Genomic DNA, 19,461 nt, shown 5'->3' with positions numbered 1-19,461 from the left:
TACAGGTTCTGCCTACACAAACGTATGGGGATGGGGATAGTGAGGTATTTTGGGGCCATCTTAGAATTCTGTCTACCAGGAAACCCCTTCTACAAGTCTTGATATCTATTTTAGTTACTCAACAATTTCAAAGAATTTTTTGATTTCATTATTACTTCTGATCTGACCCATAGATATTATTTGGAACTATAATTCTTAATTTCCAAACACATATATTGAAGTTCTCTTTTATTATTGATTTCTAACATAATTGCTTTGTGATCAGATAATATATTTTCTATATAACTTAAGTTCTTTGGAATTTTTTGACAATTGCTTTATGACTCTGTTTACCTCCCTCCCTTTATATGTTGTCATATATTTTGTATCTAAAAGTCATTACTGTTGCTTTATATAGCCAGTATTCATTTCCATTTACCCATGTATTTGCCACCTTTTTGCTCTCTGTTCCTTGCTGTGTCCATAATTCCATAATAATTTTCCTTCTGCCTGAAGAGTACATTTAGAATTTTTGGCTGCAAATTCACTTTGCTCTTTTTTTTTTTTTTAAATGTCTTTGTTACTGGGAAAAGGAAAGTAAGAATTACCTTGGTTTTTAGTCACCCGAAAAAAAGATTCTTGATGAGTGACAAAAAAGTGTGATAAGCAAAATTTTTATTAGTGAAATAAAAAAAAATAGTCAAAGATAGTACACTCCCAAGAATTGGGAGCGGGCCAATCCAAGAGAGGAAAAATGGCGCCGTTCCTTTGTTTTTTCCTGTTTTTATACCCTGGTTTCGTGATTGATTGATTGACTGATTGATTGACAACTCAGGTTCCCTGCACTCTTGTTGATTGACAGCTCAGGTTCCTTGTGTTCTGGATTGTTCCTTTCCCCTTCCTCTCCCCCTGTCCAGTGGTCATTTCTACCTAAACTACCTAACATCTTTATTTTAGCTTTATTCTTGCAGGAGATTTTTGCTAGGCATAGAATTCTCTTGAAGATACAGTTTTATGGTTTCTTTTTTTAAATTGAAGTACAGTCAGTTACAATGTGTTAATCTCTGGTGTACAGCACGATGTCCTGGTCATATATATACACATACATATATTTGTTTTCATATTCTTTTTCATTAAAGGTTACTACAAGATACTGAATATAGATCCTTGTGCTATACAGAAGATACTTGTTTTTTATTTATCTCATTGTCTTCTGGCTTCCCTTTTGTTACTATGAAGAATTCAGCTATCAATCTTTTGCTCCATTGAAACTAATCAGTCTTTATTCCTTTCTCTGGCTGCTTTCAAGATTTTCCCTTTGTATTTGACTTTTGGCAGTTTAATTATGCTGTGTTAAGTGAGAATTTCATTGTATTTTCCTGCTTGGGTTTTATTAGGCATCTTGGATGAGTTGACATGTCAGCTCTGGGAAGTTCTCAACTATAATCTCTTTAAATATTGCCTCTGTCCAGTATTCTCTCTCCTTGCCTTCTGGGGCTCCGAGTAAACATTTGTTAGAACTTCTTGGTTTTCTTTCTTACATCTCTTCATGTTTCTTCTATATGTTCTGTATCTATTTCCTCTGATCATCCTAGGTAGTTTCTTCTTAAATAGCTTGTAAATCATAATTCGCTTTTCAGCTGTTTTTAATTTGCCATAAGACTCATTCATTGAGTTCATAATTTGTTTTTATAGTTTTTAATTCTGTTTTTCTGTTAGATTCTTTTTCTTATCTGCTCTATTGCTTTTTATGGTATCCAGTTCCTTGCTGCAGTTTTAAGTGAGAATTTTATTTCCATGGAGTATCCTTTGTGTCTGATAATCCCAGTGTCTACCGTCTGCCCTGGTTCTGTTTCTACTGTCTATATTTCATGTTGCTTCTAGGTAATGTTGTCTTGGTTATTCTTGTATCTCATTATCATTGCTTGTTAACTTGAAAACCCTGAAAAAAATTTGGAAATAATTTAAGATCTGGGATGATTTTCTCTTCCTTAAGAGGTTTTGTTCTTTCTGCCATGTACCTGAGGTCATTAGCAGTCTGAAACTTTGGTTTTAGATTTTTGTCCCTGTCCAGATGGCCCACTGGACTGCAGTTTGTACCCTCACTCCAGGATAGAGCCCGTGGGCTTCAGTCTAGAGCAAGGGTTGTTTCTTCACTTTTGGTGGATACCAAACACAACCCTTGTCTTTCCAACTCTCGTTGCTGAAAATACAACTCTACCTCTCAACTAATTGCTCTAGGTTGGCAATCCACCCCAAGGCTAACAGTAATCCTACTATTCCCTGAACTCTAAAGCTCTCCCTGAATTTGACCAGGTAAATTCTATCTTATGTCTTCAAGATGTTTATTGTGTTTCCTCATGTTTCATCTTAAGTGGGAGATCAAATATTTTATGATTTCTATTGTGGTTAATTTATTGACCAGTGGCTTATTTCAAAACGTGTCCTTTAATTTCCAAACAAATAGGGACTTTTCTAGTTTATCTCTTTGTTTTTGTTTTTCAGATTAGTGGTTAGTGAACATACTCATATTATTTCAACCTTTTTAATTTGTTTTGATTTTGCCTTGTTGAGACTTGCTCTATGGCCAAAAATACTCTGGTTTTGTCAGTGTTCCACATGTATGTGAAGAAATGTGTATTCTGAAATTATATTGAGTGCCATAATCTATACATGTCAGTGAGGCCAAGTTCATTAATCGTGTTTAAGTCATTTATATCCTTACTGATTGATGTGTGAGTCTGCTGGACATATGTAAGACGTCTGGGGAAATGGGAGAGTGAGCTAAAAAAAGAGGATCGAGACCCTGAAAACAGCATTTAAAGTCAAGGGTTTCAGGGTCTGAAGGGGTGTGAAGCTACAGGGAAAACATTTTACATGTCAGAGAAGCCGTCTCCTTCCTGACTTAATTAGCACTCCTCTCCCCACTTTACTTGGCTTTCTTCCATTCATTCATTATCAATGAATAGATTTGAAATTGTAAATACTGTTGTCTTTCTCTTCCTTGAGTAGACTGCAAAATCTCCATTTGGACTGGGGCTGTGTCTGTCTTGTTCACACTGTATCCCTGGTGCCTAGCACATAGAAGACACTAAATATTTGTGGCATAAGTGATATGCAAACTAGATAATTTGGGGAGAAAAAATTAAACTCGTAACCAATTTAAAAAAATTTTTAGCACACCATATTTATGAAGAACAATGCAAAATTTGTAGCTATTTAAAACAACTTGCCCTGGGCGTTAGTGACTTTGGATTCATTTATGCATGTGATGTGGTAGTGAATGGGGAAGTAAATGTTTATTGTATTTGTCATTAGTGGTATTTCAATGAAAAGTTTCGAAAAGCAGCGATTTGAAGGGTTGTCAGAGGAAGAGGAACAGGCAGAGACTGAAAGAGAAGAATTTTAACAAGTAGGATGAGCATAAGGCACAATGCCAAGGAATTTTCTATCCATTATCTTCTCTGAGATTTGGAAATGGGTTTCCCTCCTTTGGCAGTAAGTAGGGATTGCCTGGAAATTAAGACTTGGGTGGGTGGGTGGAGGCACAGTTTCTGAACTGGCTTCTCTGGGAATGACTAGGATTGGGAGCCTGAGGTAGATACGGTAGGATCACTATTTGGCTTTTATCAGGCTTTCTGTGCTTCTTCGATTACTTGATTGCTTTTTTGTTCTTCCTTAATATTCAGTAGAGTTCCAGTCTGCTTCGGCTGTGAAAAAGACTCTTGAGAAAGAATCTCTCTCAAGGTGGCTTTTTTCGGAGGTGGGGGAAAGATTGGGGGTTCCTGATGCGCCGCCACCCCCATTCAGGGTGGTTTACCGCAGCAGTAGTCAGTGAGAGAACCCCAAAGGGAAAGTTAAAGCTAAGAAGCCAACTTGGAGGACCTGGAGAGTCGCTGTACCTCGGGCAGGCTCTTAGAGGGCTTGTTTGGGTGAGACCGGCTGTTTTCTTCATTTACAGTCTAGAGGCTTCGTCTTTTGGGAGCCCAGGCTTCGCCGCAGGCTCAGCGTTGGATGTGCTGGGTAGGCGCGGAGGCAGTGGCTGCTGCTCCCACCCCAGCACCCAGGTCTGTAAGGAACGGACACATTGGAGCCCTCTTCCCTCCCAGCCTCGAAGTCGGGCTTTACGGGGACATATAAATATATAATATATATTAATAAAAAAATAAAGGCAGCAGCGCCGGGAGAGTTTCCCGCGCGAATTCCCCTCCTCCGCCCTCCTGGGCCCGCTCCTCCCCGCCGCCCAGAAACTTCCAGGCTCGCTAACCCCGGACCCTCCCCGGCGGGGCGGCCCCGCGCCCGGCAGGCCGGCCTGCAAGGGTTAAGTGGCGGCGCGTCTCCGAGGGGAGGAGACTCGGCGGTCCCCAGACTTCCGCGCGTCCCGGCTCGAGCGGAGCCGGGCAGTGGGCGTGGGGACGCGAAGTGCGGCGCCGCGGGCCCGCAGCCGAGGGGAAGTCGCGCCGTGCTCGGCGGGCGACGAGGACGAGCCGCGGTGGGGCTGCCGCGGTGGGGCTGCCGCGCTGCCCGCCCGCTTCTCCGGCAAGTAGCGGGCGCCGGGGCTGGGGGGCTGGGGTGTGGGGTCGGGGCGCAAGCGGGGCGCTCCCGGCCGGCGGGGGCCTGCGGGGGGCGGGGCGCAGCCCTCCTTTCGGCCCTGCCTCTCTCTGAAGGAGAACCCACGCAACTCCCTCCCTCTCTCATAAGTTTCATTTTGACTAGAAAACCTATTTTTCAAAGAAACCTCGGAACTTTAAGCAAAGAGCCCAGAATCTCAAACGGCTTAAAGGTTCTTTGGGAGCCTCTTCCAGGCTCCCCTGAGTCAGTGCTGAAAGTTTTGGTTTTGGTTTTCTCTTTGAGATCTTGTCCAAAAGCTAATTTGGATAGAAGTAACTGGGGCTGGCAGCTGTGAGCTCGTTTTCAGTTGTGTGTTAGTTAGGACCTCCAGTTTTTCATGGCAGTAAAGTTTTTTTTTTCTTAAAAAATATGATACATTTTAAATGATGCGTTGGTTATAAATGGAGTTACGCAACTGCATTTTATATCTCATTGAAATCTGAGAGTAGATGAACAGGTATAGAATGATGAATGCCTTTCCTGCTGAAGCAAAGTCCAGCTGTATGGAACCTGAAATCTAAACCGCGTTTATACTGTTGCATCTTTTGCACCTCATTTGTTGAGTCCTTTGCTACTTGTGGTATTTTAAAATTTATTCATTTAAACACTGATAAATTTCTTGTCTTTAAATACCACCCCCCTTGACCAAACATCTCCTTCTATGACCCACCCATTTCTTTGCTCCCTTTTATTTAAAGAAAAGAGAGAAAAAAAGTCCTTTGAAAGACTTGCCTCCAAGCGTCTATTTACACTCCTGTTCCTCCTCCACCCTCTCATCTCAGGCATTTTGTCTCCCTCACCCCCAAGTCACCAGTGAGATCACTCCCATTGTCACTTGAGAAATCCACTGTCTGTGCAAGTTTTCACCTCCTGTGACACAGCTGATCGCTCCCTTCTCCGTGGTATTTTTTCTTTGGCTTCCGGACCACCACGTTCTCCTGCATTTCCTTCCGCCTCACTGGTCACTCCTGCTGTGTTTCCAGGCTTTTCCTTTTCCCAACCGCCGCAGGGCTCAGTTCTTGGCCATATTCTCTTTCGAGCCATACTTTCTCCCAAGGCAATTTCTATTCCAAGTCATAAGTCTTGACAATAAATAACATCTATAAGCTGATCACTTCCAAATTTTTCTCCCTAGCTTTACTTCTCTCCCGAACTCTAGGTACGTATATCTAGCTACTTACTCAGCATCTCCATTTGGAAGTCTGATCGGCATTTAAATTTAGTATGTCCAAACAGAATTACTGATACACACTCACTCAGTCCTCTCTTGTTTCCCACTCAGTTACCTTCCTTACCACAGGAGATCTTATGGCCAGTCAATGAGGCTGAAACTCTAGGTTCACCATTGACTCCTCTTTTTAGTTCAGATCCCACATCCGAGCATCCAGCAAGTTCTGTTATCTCTACTAGGGAAAAGGTATCTCAAATTTGACCACGTATTACTCTCTCCCTAATACAAACCACAATTCCCTTTTACTTGGGTGACTGTGAGGTCTCTGATTTGTTCTTCCTGCGTCTACCCTTCCTCCTCCTCTACAGTGCTTCTCCAAACAGCAATGATTTTTAAAAATATATAATCAGAACTTTCACTTCCCTTCAAACCTTCTGGTGGCTTCTCATCAGAATCATAAAAACCAAATTCGTACGATGGCTCAAAGCCATGTGTGGCTCATCTAACCCCTGACTGCTTCTCAGATCTCTCCTCCTTTCCTCCGGCTCACTTCATAGTTGTGGCTCTGATCTTTCTGCTGTTCTCTTTGGCTGCAGTGGGCCTCTGCTAGACCACCCCAGGCTGGACACCGTCACTTTCCTCACTTCCCTCCCTGTTCAGATGCTGATCAGGGATGACTGCCATTGTCCTGCTAATATCCTTTTGTTACTGATAACTCTAGGTCGGTGGCTGTCAGCTACTGAACATTATTCTCTAATACTCCATGAAGCTCATGGCACCTTTGAATCATTGTTGGTTACTAGGGCTTTCTAATATTAAAAAGGCACCAGCATCTTACTCTTGAGTCTCATTTTGATAAGATGTACAGTTTGCCCTTATACTCTGTTTTTATAAAATGTTCTTCCTGGTTTGGAGATTTTTCCTTCTAAGGCCAGTTCTCATTTTTAAATATAGAAAATGAAAGGAAAATACTCAGTTTACTGGAAAGAATATGCAATAATTTTTTTTTCAATTCCTTTGCTTCAGTGGGAAGCAATAGTTTCTGATCTGGAGCCTTGCTGAATGATACCAATAACAGGGAGTTTTAATGGGAAGAAGAATGAAGGAGTTTGTTCAGAGAACATTATACAAGTTTTTAACGTGTGTAGTGACTTAGCCAGTATCAGAATATTAAGATTTCATAGGAAAATTCATTTCTCATTTAAAAATACGTGGGAATGGAAATGAAAAACAGTGTTTTCATCTTCATAAAAAGCTGTTGGAGGATAAAAGACTGTTTAATTTATAATATTTATTTTTCATTTTAACTGCAAGGAACTAGTTCTGTGATGTTATCAGTAACATACGTACTACCTTCCTCTCTTTCAGAAGAACAGAAACATTTGTTTTTCTCCTTTTCAAATTGGAATTTCAGATGCATGAATAAATATGATAGAAGATGAAACAAAATTTTAAAATACAGAGATTTGGAATATGGAAGAATGGAAGAGTAGGATGGTTAAAGGGAAGCCATGAGTGAAGTCAGGATCCTGACTCCTGCACAAGCTTCTGTGTGTTGGTTAGAGAGCATTCATCCACTTGGAGCTCCCCAGCAGCTGAGAGAAGAGACAGGTGCCATAGGTCAAAAAGCAGGGGCCCAGTGGACGATCAGTTTGTGTATTTTTGTTTTTCTACCTGACAGAAGCTTTTTTTTTTTTTTTTTTTTTTTAAGTAATGAAACATTTACTTCTGTTTTAGGTACTATGGAGATGAATACTCTGCCCTCTAGTGCTTGTAATTAAGTAGAATATTGGGGTACCCTTGTTTGGTTTAGTTGGAAAACCTAGACTATTGGAAAATTTGCATCTAGATTTAAAAAAAACAAGAGCTGGAATAGAGTTAAACCTGGAAGTGAGCTAAATCCCCCTGGAATGTGCAGATATGGCACATCGGGAACACTAGGGCATCAAGTCCACTTGATCTCTATTGACAAATACAGAACCTGGAAAATAACTTACTTACTAAAAAATCCTTTTTCCCCCTAGATTGCATTATCATTGTAGAAAAAGAGGATATAGATACGGATGGATGTCCATTCACGTGTCTGCCATCCACAGATAACCACCATTACCTTTTTGCTATACTTCTTTCCAACCTATTTTCTCTATAGTTTGTTTTCACCAAGTTGAGATCCTACTGTAAGTGCTCTTTTGTAGTCTGCTTTTTAACTTTTTCTTACGGAAGTATTTTCTCATGTCATTAAAATAATTCATGGTATTCGTAGACATTTTAATGATTTAATAGGATTCAATCATATGAATAATAGGACATAGTTTACGTTGCCATCCCCCCCTACTTTTTGAACATTTTGATTGCTTACCTCCAGTGGAATGTTGGCCAGCCTGTGATACAATGTACAAGTTCTCTAATAATAAGAAAATGTAGTCAGGTAACTCATACTTCAAAATTGCAGTAAAATGTTTCCAAAGATCCTATGACAGGAGAAAGCTGAGCAAGTTTGGGAAGCTGGAAAAGAAAAAAAAAAAAAAAAATAGACCCACATGCAGGGAACTGGAGGTGTAAAGGGGAGAAAAGCATGAGATGAGGTTGGAGCTGAAGGAGCCATATCATGCAGGGCATCCTTTGCTATGTGAAGAGCTCATGATTCTAAGAGCATTTGGAAGCTATTGCAGGGTTGTAAATGGAGTAATCTAATCAGATGTATGTGCTTAGAAAGATCATTGTGGCTACTAAGTAGAGAATGGATTAGCCTGACCAAGAGTAGGTGTATGAGACAATTAGGAAGCAGCATAGTAGACCAGGGGAGAGATGTTGATCTAGAGCGAAAGCATGATGGGAAGGAAAGTGGAACATTTTGAGATGTGTTTTGCAGGTTGACTAGGCAGGACTTCATGACAGCTTGGAAGTAAAAGTGTAGGAGTGGAGGGGGAGCGTGCCAGAGATGCCTGAGGTTTCTGTTTATTGTAACTGGGCAAATGACAGTGCCATTTACCATGGTGGAGAAGTCTGGGGAAATGGGGTGGAAGCTACCTCCCAGGTGAGCAAGGAAGACAAGTTAGAAGTGCTATGTGATACATATTATAAGAGATATGAACAGGATATTATGGGTGTCCGGAGCAGGAGTACTTAACGTGGAGATAAAAGGAGATGTTTTCTGCCAAATATGATCAAGCTGTATCTTGAAATGACAGTACCATAATTATATCTACATAGTATTTTAAAAATGTAACATAATTGCTCATTAAAAAATCCAACAAGATAAATATTTGGATTGGTTAGTCCCTATTCTAATTGAGTCAGTAATTTATGTAATAGGGATGCTAAAGAACTATCTCTTTAAACCTTAAAAACTGTGTTAGTCTTATTTGTAAAATTGCCTCATTCATTCATTCATTCATTCATTCATTCATTCAAAAGGTATTGTTGAATGCTGACTATGTGCAAGACTTTCGAGATAAGCAACAAGAAGGCAGATTTGGTGGTATTCTGGTAGAGTTTACAGTCTAATGGGAGAGATGAGAAATAAGCAGATATTCAAACATATAATTAATCGTAGTGTGATTAGTGCCATAAGGGGAAGATCCAGGGTGCTAGACTCCTATAGATCCCATAACCCTAACCTTTCTAATGCAAGCTCTGGTACCTAAAGTGAAAATTATAGGCACTGGTTTACTTGGAGTGTGAATAAATATCAATGGGTAATAGTTGATAATTAATTATTTTACTTATACTGGGCCTTTGCCATCCTTATGAATTCTGTGCAAGCCCCCAAAGAAAATAAGTAAATAACAGCTGATTCTCAGTAATGTTATTTTAGCAAAAGATCAGCTGGATTCAAATTCTGCCCATCCTATTCTTGAACATATTGATGACCCTCATTGGGATTTTAAAATACTTCCAATGTGAAGAAGTCAGAAAGAAAAGCCTACATGCTCCCTGTCTGACTGGCATAGGTCTGTTACGTCCTGGCAATACATAAGGTGGACGTTACAGGCCTTACAACTCCTCCTGGAACTACCCAGCTCTGCCGCTGGAGCATGAAATTAGCTATAGACAATACATAAATGAACAGGCATGGCTGCCTGCTGGTAAAACTTTACTTACGAAGAACAGGTGGTAGGCCATGCTTTGCTGCTGCCCTCTGCTGTCGTTCCCTGTCCTGTATCTGGATGTTGTATCAATCTCGGTTGAGCTGCTGAGAATCTCCTCTAGCTAGTCTGAGCAGAAAGGTATGCATTAGAGGATGCACAGTGTCATTGGGCAAGGTGAAGAGCTAGACTCTGGGTTGAGTTTCTGGGAGCTTTTGCCACAGCCATGAAACCTCCTGCCAGATTAGCAAGCTGCCAGCTCCTGAATCAACTCTGCTAGAGTCTTAACCAGCAAAGTAATTGCCTCATGCCCTGCCTCCCTTCATATTTAACTCAGACACGAAAGTACATCTGATTGGCAGAACTTAAATTACATCTGGAACTCTAGCTTAAAGAAAGTGTAGCAAATACAGCTTTTCGTACTTGGGGTCCAGAAAGTACAGGAAGGTTCACAAAAGGAAAGTGGAATCAGTTTTGGATGAGCAGATCTGCAGTATCTGCTACAGAACACCCATCCATACCTTCCCTTTTTTCCATCCCTAGACTTCCAGACAACAATAGCAATAACAATTCTTAACAGAGCAATAACAACAGTATGCTGTCTCCCAGTACAGTGCACCCATCCCTCGTAAAAACCAAAGCGCACTCACCTTCTCCCAAGAAGGTAAAACCCAAAGTCCTATAGGTCACAACATCAGCTGCAGGATCCATCACAGACCTAGCACCCTCAGGAGTTAGGTAGCCTCTCCTCTCCCCGGGAAAGGGGAAATGGGAGCGAGACCGAGCTGCCCTGTGACCAAAAGGAAAGCAGCTCAGCTGTAAGAAGCTCCCACCCATACTTTTCATCCTCTTTATCTTAACTAGCAAACTCCTTCCGTTTCTAAGCACTCTGAGTTTCTCTTCTCTTAACGAAATCCTTGCCTAACCTACATTCCTTTGTAGCTGTTGGCTTCTCCTTTCCTTCTTTGCTGAGCTTTCCCCTCTCCCCATGCCCTCACTTCCTCTAGCCTCTTGAGCACCCTGCATTCTGGTTTGGGGGCTCCCACCATTCCCCTCTCAACCTTACTGATGCAAGCCCCACCCCCACCCCCACCCCCCTTAGGCGTCCCTCCTGAATGATTTTGTAGCACCTGTTTCCCTGAATGGAGCACCAGGGCAATGAGTCCTAATCGTCTACTTATCCTGGCTCCACATCCCTAAAACCCAGCAGGTCTTGGTGCAGAGTAAGATTTCAACAACACTTATACATGAATAACAACTTTTATTTATTAACTGAATTAACTGAAGATACCATTCATTTTATACGTATTTGCCACAAGATGGTGCTATTCAGATAGGAGAGACAACTCAAAGGCCCTTGGGCTGAAGGAACCAAGTACTAGACGCCTGAATGTTTGTTAAGTGTGTTAAATTTCAGAGGCAGTGATTTAAACACATAAGCTTTTCTGTGATAAACACGTGGGCAGGTTGAAAATTGTTAATGAGTATGTGTTTTATTATCAAATTACTGCTGATCACTATTTTACTACGGTTTGGGAGCCTCTCTTCCCAAGAGGTCAAAATGTTTTAAAAATGCAAATAATAACTCTTAATTTGAGTGCAATAAACTTTTGAGGAGGGTTGTATTTGGATTTTTCAGAAAAATGGGAGAAATATAAATAAATAGACACATACACACACACACACACACACACACACACACACACACACACACACACACAGGTTCATTTTAAGGAATTGGCTCATGTGATTGGTGGGGCTGGCAGATCCCAAATCTGCAGGAAACTCAGAGTTGACTTTGCAGGTTTGAGTTGGAAGACTGGAAACTCAGATGGAATTTCTCTGTTGCCATCCCAAGGCAGAGTTCCTTCTTTGGGAACCTCAGTATTGCTCTTAAGGCCTTCATTTATTGGGTAAGTTCCACGGACTATGGAAGATAATCTTCTTTACTCAAAGTCTGCTGCTTTATTTATTTATTTATTTTAAATGGAAATATAGTTGATTTATAGTATTAGATTAGTTTTAGGTGTACAGCACAGTGATTCAGAATTATACAAAGTCTACGCTTTGAATGTCGATTCCATCTAAAAAATACCTTCAGAGCAACATCTGGACTGGTGTTTGACCAAACAACTAGGCACTGTAGCCCAGCCAAGCTGCCACATACAGTGAACTCTCACAGAGGTCTAGGTGAGGCAAGTAAACTTAGTAGGCGAGAGAAAGTCACAGTGATGTTTCCGTTTTTAGTTAGGGACAGGGGTAAGAGGGCTGAGGGCTGTAACCACCCCGAGGAACCTCCCTGGAAATTTCTTCAGGGAGAGAGGCTGTCCCGAGATAGGACCCACAGAAGTCTTCGGCTTGGGGCAGGGGTACACACAGGGACTGATCAGCATTGCATAGGGCTGAGGATGAATTAAACCTTGTGGACACAGTAATTTCACCCCAACAGGCTTCATCCTGTAACATTTTTGTTTCAAAATGAGATTCAGGATTGGGGCAGTCCTTAGGAAGAGGTTTTGCTTCCTCTTTCATTGAGAATAATGGAAGAGTCAAAGGGAACTTCTGCAGATGTCCAAGGCCACATCCACCCATCCAGCCACCTGTGTCCACACTGTTTAGTTCTGCCTTCTCTTATTTTTACTAAAGTAAAACCATGTAAAGTTTTCTTTAACTTTTTGTTACGTATTTAATCACAGTAATTCTGCTAGCATTTATGGAGCCGTCTTCTAAGCCATTTGATCTTTATAAAAGACCTTAAAAATAGGTACTGTGATTATCACTAATTTACATGTGATGAAATCAAAGCACAAATATAGGTAGAGTAACCTGGACAGTCTCGCAATTTTTTTTATCGTAAGGCTGGAATTTACATTCAGGCAGTCTGATTCCAGAGCTCATAGTCTTAATGAAAATGGAATTTTAAAATTTGCGTTTTGCATGCTCTGACTCTTCTTCATAGTCTTTTTTATTTCCTGTCATATTTGTGCATATTTGCCAAGTGTGCGTATATTCCCTGCTGTTCTTTTCATCTTACTCTTGTTGAATGTGGGGGATTCTGTTGGGACCTTTTTTTGCCTAGATATAAAGTGACTACATTCTGGACTCTTCTCCTTCTCATCTTGGACCTGTTGATCTTCCTTTCGGAACTTCAGTTTAAGGACTACATTCTGGTGGGTTGTATTTTTCCACATTTCTGTTGCCCTAAGGGGATATGATTAGCTCAGTTGGGCTGTGGTTAATAGTAATTGGTAGTTTTGGTCTTAGATTTTTTTCCTGGGGCAAGGGGTAGAGGTGGGCGTGTCATTCTGTTAAGTTAAAAGCAAAATATATATATATATATATATATATATATATGTATATTTATCAATCTTCAGGGAGCAATTTGGCCAGAGCTGTCACTAACACATGCATTTGTCCTTTGATACAGAAATCCCATTTGGGGGATTTATTCTACAGATGAACTTGCACACAGAAGAAATGACCTTTGTACCAAGTTGTTCACTACAGCGTTGTTCATAATAGTAGTAGACTGGAAACAACTCTCATGTTCAAGAACAGGGGATGATTCTGATGTATTCACATGCTGGAAGATTATGTCCTAAATAAGAGCAGGGAAGCTCTCTGTATGCTGGTGCAGAAGGCTCTGAGGTTGTATTATTGGTGGAAAAAGCAATCTCTTTATCTGTATATCTACTGCTGTTTGGTGGTGTGTATGTATATATACAATGATACTTTTTTTGACAAAGGAAAGAAAAAAGAACATACATGTTCATTAAGAAACAGTGGAAGGATACTGAATAAACTAATAAAAGTGGTCACCAGTAGGAGGCCACTGGAATAACAGGATGGATGGAGAAGACAAGGAAGGGAGTGAGACCTTTCAATATTTTCAAAGCTTGCCTTTTCTAAAATAAATAAATAAAAAACGTACACACACACGTTTTTATTCCTGTGACCAGTGACCCCATGTGCCTCTCCCCAGCGGCCACCTTCTCCTTCCAACCACTTAGCTGAGGGGAAGGAGGTGAAACTTTGAAAATGTTTTAACCCTGGTGCTGACTGTCCCTGATGGATAAGGAGGACTTTAAAGAGGCTTCGTAGGATTCTCTTTGCCAGCCTCTCCCCTCCCCTATTTCTTGCAGCGTCCTGCCTTTGGTCTGTTGTAGTGACACCTCTCTGTTGATGGAGTTAAATAGCTCAAGGTGAGCCTGGTGTGGTCCTCTCCCTTCCTTCTGTCCTTGATGAATAGGGACCCTTTCCCCATCTCTGAGTCACGTGGTGGTGGGAAAGGCGGATCTCCAGCACAGCGCATCCCACATCTTTTTCCCTTGGCTGTCTCCTTGCTCTCCCGCTCCAAGTTAGAAGGTTATGGTGAAGTTTTTCGAACACTGTCACCAAGTTTCTCCTCCCTGGTCTGCTTGGGGTGGGGTGGGGGGGCAGGAGCGCTCAGAAGCTGGAACAGCATGTCATAGATTTCTGGATTATTGTTCTTTTTTGCTGACAAGTGTTTAAGGAAAATAAGACCTAAAAGTGTAATTATTTTTTATTGTTGTTTACTTTTATTTATTTCAAAATATTTTGTTACCCTGGAAATTTTTGAGACTTTTTATGAAAAGCTGTTAAACCTTCAGATGCACTCATCTGCAGTGGCTGGTGATTAGGATGAAGGGGTTGAGTTGGTTTAACAAACCTATCTCAATGAATAAATGAAGATCATTTTAACTGACACTTTAAATTGATTTCCCTGAATGGTTTCACAATTTTTTTTTATGCAGGTTAAGCCTCTTTCTGCAGCTTTGCATAGTAAAACTTCTCTTTATGCTGCAGTAACAAAATCGTCAGTTAATCCTAACCAATGAAGAGAATCTGAATTCATTTGGGTTTATTATTTGGGGTGTATGTATGTAGCATTTGAGGGTTGTCATGCCTTAGACTACCTCTGGGTGGCTGGCACAGTGTGCTGTGGATCTGAACCTCAAGTACAGACAGAATAAATGAGAGGCAGTAGACAGAAATTCTTACACTATTCAGAGGCAGTAGCAAACCCTTTTGGTCTTTATATGCATTAGAAAGAAATTTTCTTTGGGTTTTTCCTTATGTGTTTTTCCCATAACAGTTTTTCACTATTTTTGCTGAATGATTTCTTCTAAACCTGAATTATTTTGGCATGTGTAGCCATGTTACTTATGTTGTTATGAATATAATTCTAATTTCATCTTAAACTCTGGTCTTTGCCCATGAACATTAAAAAAATGCTTTAGAATATAGCCTATGGGCCCATATTTGAAAATATGAAATTTATGTTTACCTATTCTAAATTTGATAAAAGAATCCCCCTTGAAACTAACTATTTGAGGGTTATAGTAACAATATTGCCAACATTATCTGAAGATTTATTTAAATTAGATTCACACTGAGTGCCTTTCACAGCTGATCTAATTCTTCCACTCTGAATTTAGGATTTTTAAAATAAAAGAATGAGTATAGAGTATAAAGATTATTTGTTGGTTTCACTGGAGAAAATCACAAGGCTTTGTTTCCAGCTTTCACTTCCAAACCAAGATGTTAATTTTTCCCTGGGTGAATAAATATGCTTTCTTAAGTATTACCAAGATTAGCTGAAAAAAAAGGCATTCCTTACTTTTCACAACCCTTATTTCGGTTTCTCCACTAGCCTCATTATAACAGTGCCTGAGTCTAGGCAAACAGAAAAACTATGACCCAGTGAATCCTGGGCAACATTTCCTTTGACATTTCAGATTCTTATTCTGAGTCAGTAGAGCTACCTGTTAGCCATTGTAGGATATTTTTATTCTGTTTTGTATTTGTGTTTGATGCCAAAATAAATTTTGTGTGGGGGTGGGGTGGGTATAGCTCAGTGGTAGAACACATGCTTAGCATGCGTGAAGTCCTGGGTTCAAAAAGAGAAAAAAAAAAAAGATTATAGCAGAAATAAATAGAAACCAAGAAAGCAGTAGGAAAGATCAATAAAACAAAGAGCTAGTCTTTGAAAAGATTAAAAAAACTGATGAAAATAAATTTTGTATTTGATATTTGAATATTCTGTTTCTTTAAGCTTTCCTTTTTCTAGTTTACACAATAATTTGGTTATGGAGAAGCTGGACTTAAACTCCATTTGAGTAGAGTGACATGGTACCTGATTTTCACTAAAATCCAAAGTAATTAATTTTAATCTGGATGCTTATAGTGCTAATATAACACCATTAAAGATTTCAAACGTCTCCTATTGTATTAAACTGGACCCTCTGTTTAACTTACCCTTGACTACCTGTGGGAGCCCTTGTAAAGCTCAAAAAAGATTAGTGATTTTACTTCCCAGTCATTTGGCATTTCTTTCTTAGTGACCTTTATATTATAAACTTTTTGAGGTTTTCAGGTTGAATGAAAGTTTCCATTTTTAATGTTTTGATTAAATTTACAATATCCTTCTGCTTTGTTATTTCTGCTTTTAGAATGAAAAGAAATGCTGAGAAATAAATGAAGCTTTCCTCTTCTGACTTGGATATTTATCATGGGTATCGGGAAGTCTAAAACGGATCCCTGCCCTCTTTCTCTCTCTTGGGGTAAAAGCCACAGTGTGGATACAAGTCAAAGACAACACAAGTCAGATTCCGGGAAATCTGAAGAGCTCTCCCTGCGTGATCATGTTGTGCAGAGCAGTGTAGCAGAGATGCCAGCAGAGGGACAGGAGGGAGCCGAGGGAGGGGAGGAGAGGCCTGAAGAGGAAGCAGAAGAAGAGGAAGTGTTCTTCAAATTTGTGATACTGCATGCCGAGGACGACACAGACGAAGCCCTCAGAGTCCAGAATCTGCTGCAAAATGACTTCGGCATTAAACCTGGCATAATCTTTGCCGAGATGCCCTGTGGCAGACAGCATTTACAGAATTTAGATGATGCCGTCAATGGGTCTGCCTGGACAATCTTACTGTTGACCGAGAACTTTTTAAGAGACACCTGGTGTAAGTTCCAGTTCTACACATCCCTCATGAACTCCGTGAACCGGCAGCACAAGTACAACTCTGTCATCCCCATGCGGCCCCTCAACAGCCCCCTGCCCCGAGAAAGGACTCCCTTTGCTCTGCGAACCATCAACGCCCTGGAGGAAGAAAGTCGTGGCTTTCCTACACAAGTGGAAAGGATTTTTCAGGAGTCTGTGTATAAGATACAACAAGCTATATGGAAAGAAACCAGGAATATGGTATGAAGGCAATTTACCGCCTGAGATGGACACACGACACATAGCTGGCTCTTGTTTTGTAAAATGAGTGATTTGTCTTCATTTGAGAAAGCAAATTTCTAGGAAAAGTTTAAATGAAAGAGATCCTTGCTCTTATAGAAACTAAGAGCACAAGAAGGCTAAATTTCTGCAGGACAAGCTATAGAATTGCGGTACTTTTTCATGTGGCCATAAACTTGAAATTCTCAAGAGTTTCAAGAACTCTGTTTCCTCTCACAGTTTTCCTAGTTCGTGATTATGACAAAGAGTATTTTAAATTCGTATTCCTTGTATTGAACGTGAGCAACAACTTATGATGAATATTTTTAAAATCCAGTGACACGTTCGTTTTGTTCTCAAAGGACATGGAGAAAAAAATGGCCTCAAGAGATCTGCCCTTCTCCCTCTTGAGGCACCTCTCGTGAATGTTGCAGGGGAGTGTTGCCGGTACTGCCACCCAGCAAGAGGGACAGCCAGACTGGAACATTTACAATGGTTTTTTGAGGATTTGTTTTGTTTGTTTGTTTGGGTTTACCTTTGGAATGTTGAGTGCTGATAAACATGAAACCAAAAAATAGATGTGAGAATGGTGGGGCTTTTTACAAGAATCCAATCAAATGTGTTTTCTGGAATTTCTGCTGGAATTTGCATCCTTGGAGGCAATTCCCACCACTAATTAGTGGCACATTTGATAACTGTGTGGTTAGGGACTCCATGTCTGGTGTTGTGATGAACCCTGGAGTCAGAAATTCTCGACGGTAGTCACTTCTGTAACCAAGGCTTTATGTGAAGAGCTTCTGAAAGGTGTAGATGTACTTGGCCAGATGTTCTCCTTTAGAAATCAGTAACCTCTCCTCTGGCAGCCTTTAAAAATTCCTCTGTCCTTTTTCCGCAATGCTCTATCCAGGAAATATTTCTCAGCGAGGTGATTAGAGTAGCCTGATGCGTGTGTGTGTGTGTGTGTGTGTGTTGTAGATGATTTTCAGACTTGGGATAGAAGTAGGAGATGTGTTTTATGGCCTCGCCTTCTGTGTCCCACTCTCAGAGTGAGACCAGTTCCTTTCTCTCACAGCCTTTCTGCCCCAGCTGCGGTGGAGGGGAACCACCAAGTCCAGGCCGGGGACAGGGTGGAGTGTGAATCCTGTCATGTCATGAGAAAGGCACCCAGTGGGGGGTCAGGACACCTGACCAGTCCAGTCTCTTTCTCTGAGGATGAGTGTGACCATGGGCCAGCGGCTCCCCTTCTTTTATCTGGGAAATGAAAGCACTGGATTGATGAATCTGAAGGTCTTTGTCTTCTCCCAGAATGTGAACAACTAGGAACCAGAGAAGGAAGTAAGCAAAAAAAGATAGAATTTTATAATGTGATATATAATATAGTAGATGCAGGAGGCTTCATATGTATGCTTACAATGAAAGGATATTCTTACATGTTTACAGCGTAACTGATTTCTAATGCTGTGCATTACACTTTGATAGTCTTAGAAAAGTATTGCAATACTTGCTTACAGAGCTTTTTTTAATACATTTTTTTTTTCTAGGGACTCTTAAGCAAAGACATTCTGCCTGATTTTTCTTTCTCTTTATCCCCACTTCTCCATTTCCCCTACTAACACTGGGGTCTGCTCACATCCTTCTGCAGTCTGCCTTTTCCTGGTCATGAGCCAGCATGTTTCATAATCATGTGAGTAAGTCAAGCCTCCCCTCTGTTAGTACATATCAAAGATGAACTTCTTCTTCTATCGTGGTAGCTTACTACTCACTTTTCTTCTTCAGTTCTAATGATAAGGACTTTTTTTTTTTTTTTTTGCCATAATGCTTCCTGTATCTCCAAATTCAGATAAAAGTAAAACATTCATTAATCGCCCACCCTTCCTGCCTGCCAAAGTTGGAGCAATTGATGCTGGATGGTGTTTTTAAAATAAATGTCTTTATTCTTTGCCTTTGACTAAGTGTGATTCTTTCCAACTCCAGTTAAGATTGTGGAAAAGTGTTTTGAAAAGAGGCATCAATCTGTACTCCTCCACCAGGCACCAGGCTCAACGGCTCAGTCGATTTGGAGTTTAATATTTTTTTATGATGAAGAAAAATGTTAAGTACTGAATAACTGTCTATGTTGAAATGAATGGTTGTAATAAGGGATTACCAAAATAGCTGAACTGAGGATGAAAAGAGGTAAAGTTGTGGCCTTAATCATGTGTTTGTGTTCACATGTATAGATTCAAACTTCGACACACACACAGCAGGGGAATTCTGTAAAATTTTGCCACATGCTGAGAACATCCTTTTTGAGTGTCTGTGGGCCTCATTGCCTGCCCTGGAGCTTCACAGAGGAACCTGAGTTGTGCCTTGTGTGTTAGTTAAGATTCAGCTGT

General features: G+C 40.6%; 1 protein-coding gene across 2 annotated transcripts; it reads left to right on the top strand.

Moving 5' to 3' along the window:
• The first annotated feature begins 4,366 nt into the window (after positions 1–4,366).
• TICAM2 (toll like receptor adaptor molecule 2) lies at positions 4,367–19,034 on the top strand. 2 transcript variants are annotated; one of them, XM_032476533.1, is made up of 2 exons: positions 4,367–4,518; positions 16,323–19,034. In XM_032476533.1, exon 2 carries the CDS (start codon positions 16,382–16,384, stop codon positions 17,072–17,074), a length of 693 nt encoding a protein of 230 aa, XP_032332424.1. In that variant the 5' UTR covers positions 4,367–4,518; positions 16,323–16,381; the 3' UTR covers positions 17,075–19,034. The 2 variants fall into 2 exon arrangements, with proteins under 2 accessions (XP_032332424.1, XP_032332425.1); XM_032476534.1 differs by lacking the exon at positions 4,367–4,518 and adding an exon at positions 14,032–14,051.
• The last annotated feature ends 427 nt before the right edge of the window (positions 19,035–19,461 follow it).

The sequence above is a fragment of the Camelus ferus genome, chromosome 3 (assembly GCF_009834535.1).
Source record: "Camelus ferus isolate YT-003-E chromosome 3, BCGSAC_Cfer_1.0, whole genome shotgun sequence".
Taxonomy (NCBI): Eukaryota; Metazoa; Chordata; class Mammalia; order Artiodactyla; family Camelidae; genus Camelus; species Camelus ferus.
This window is presented reverse-complemented; position numbering and strand designations above follow the sequence as displayed.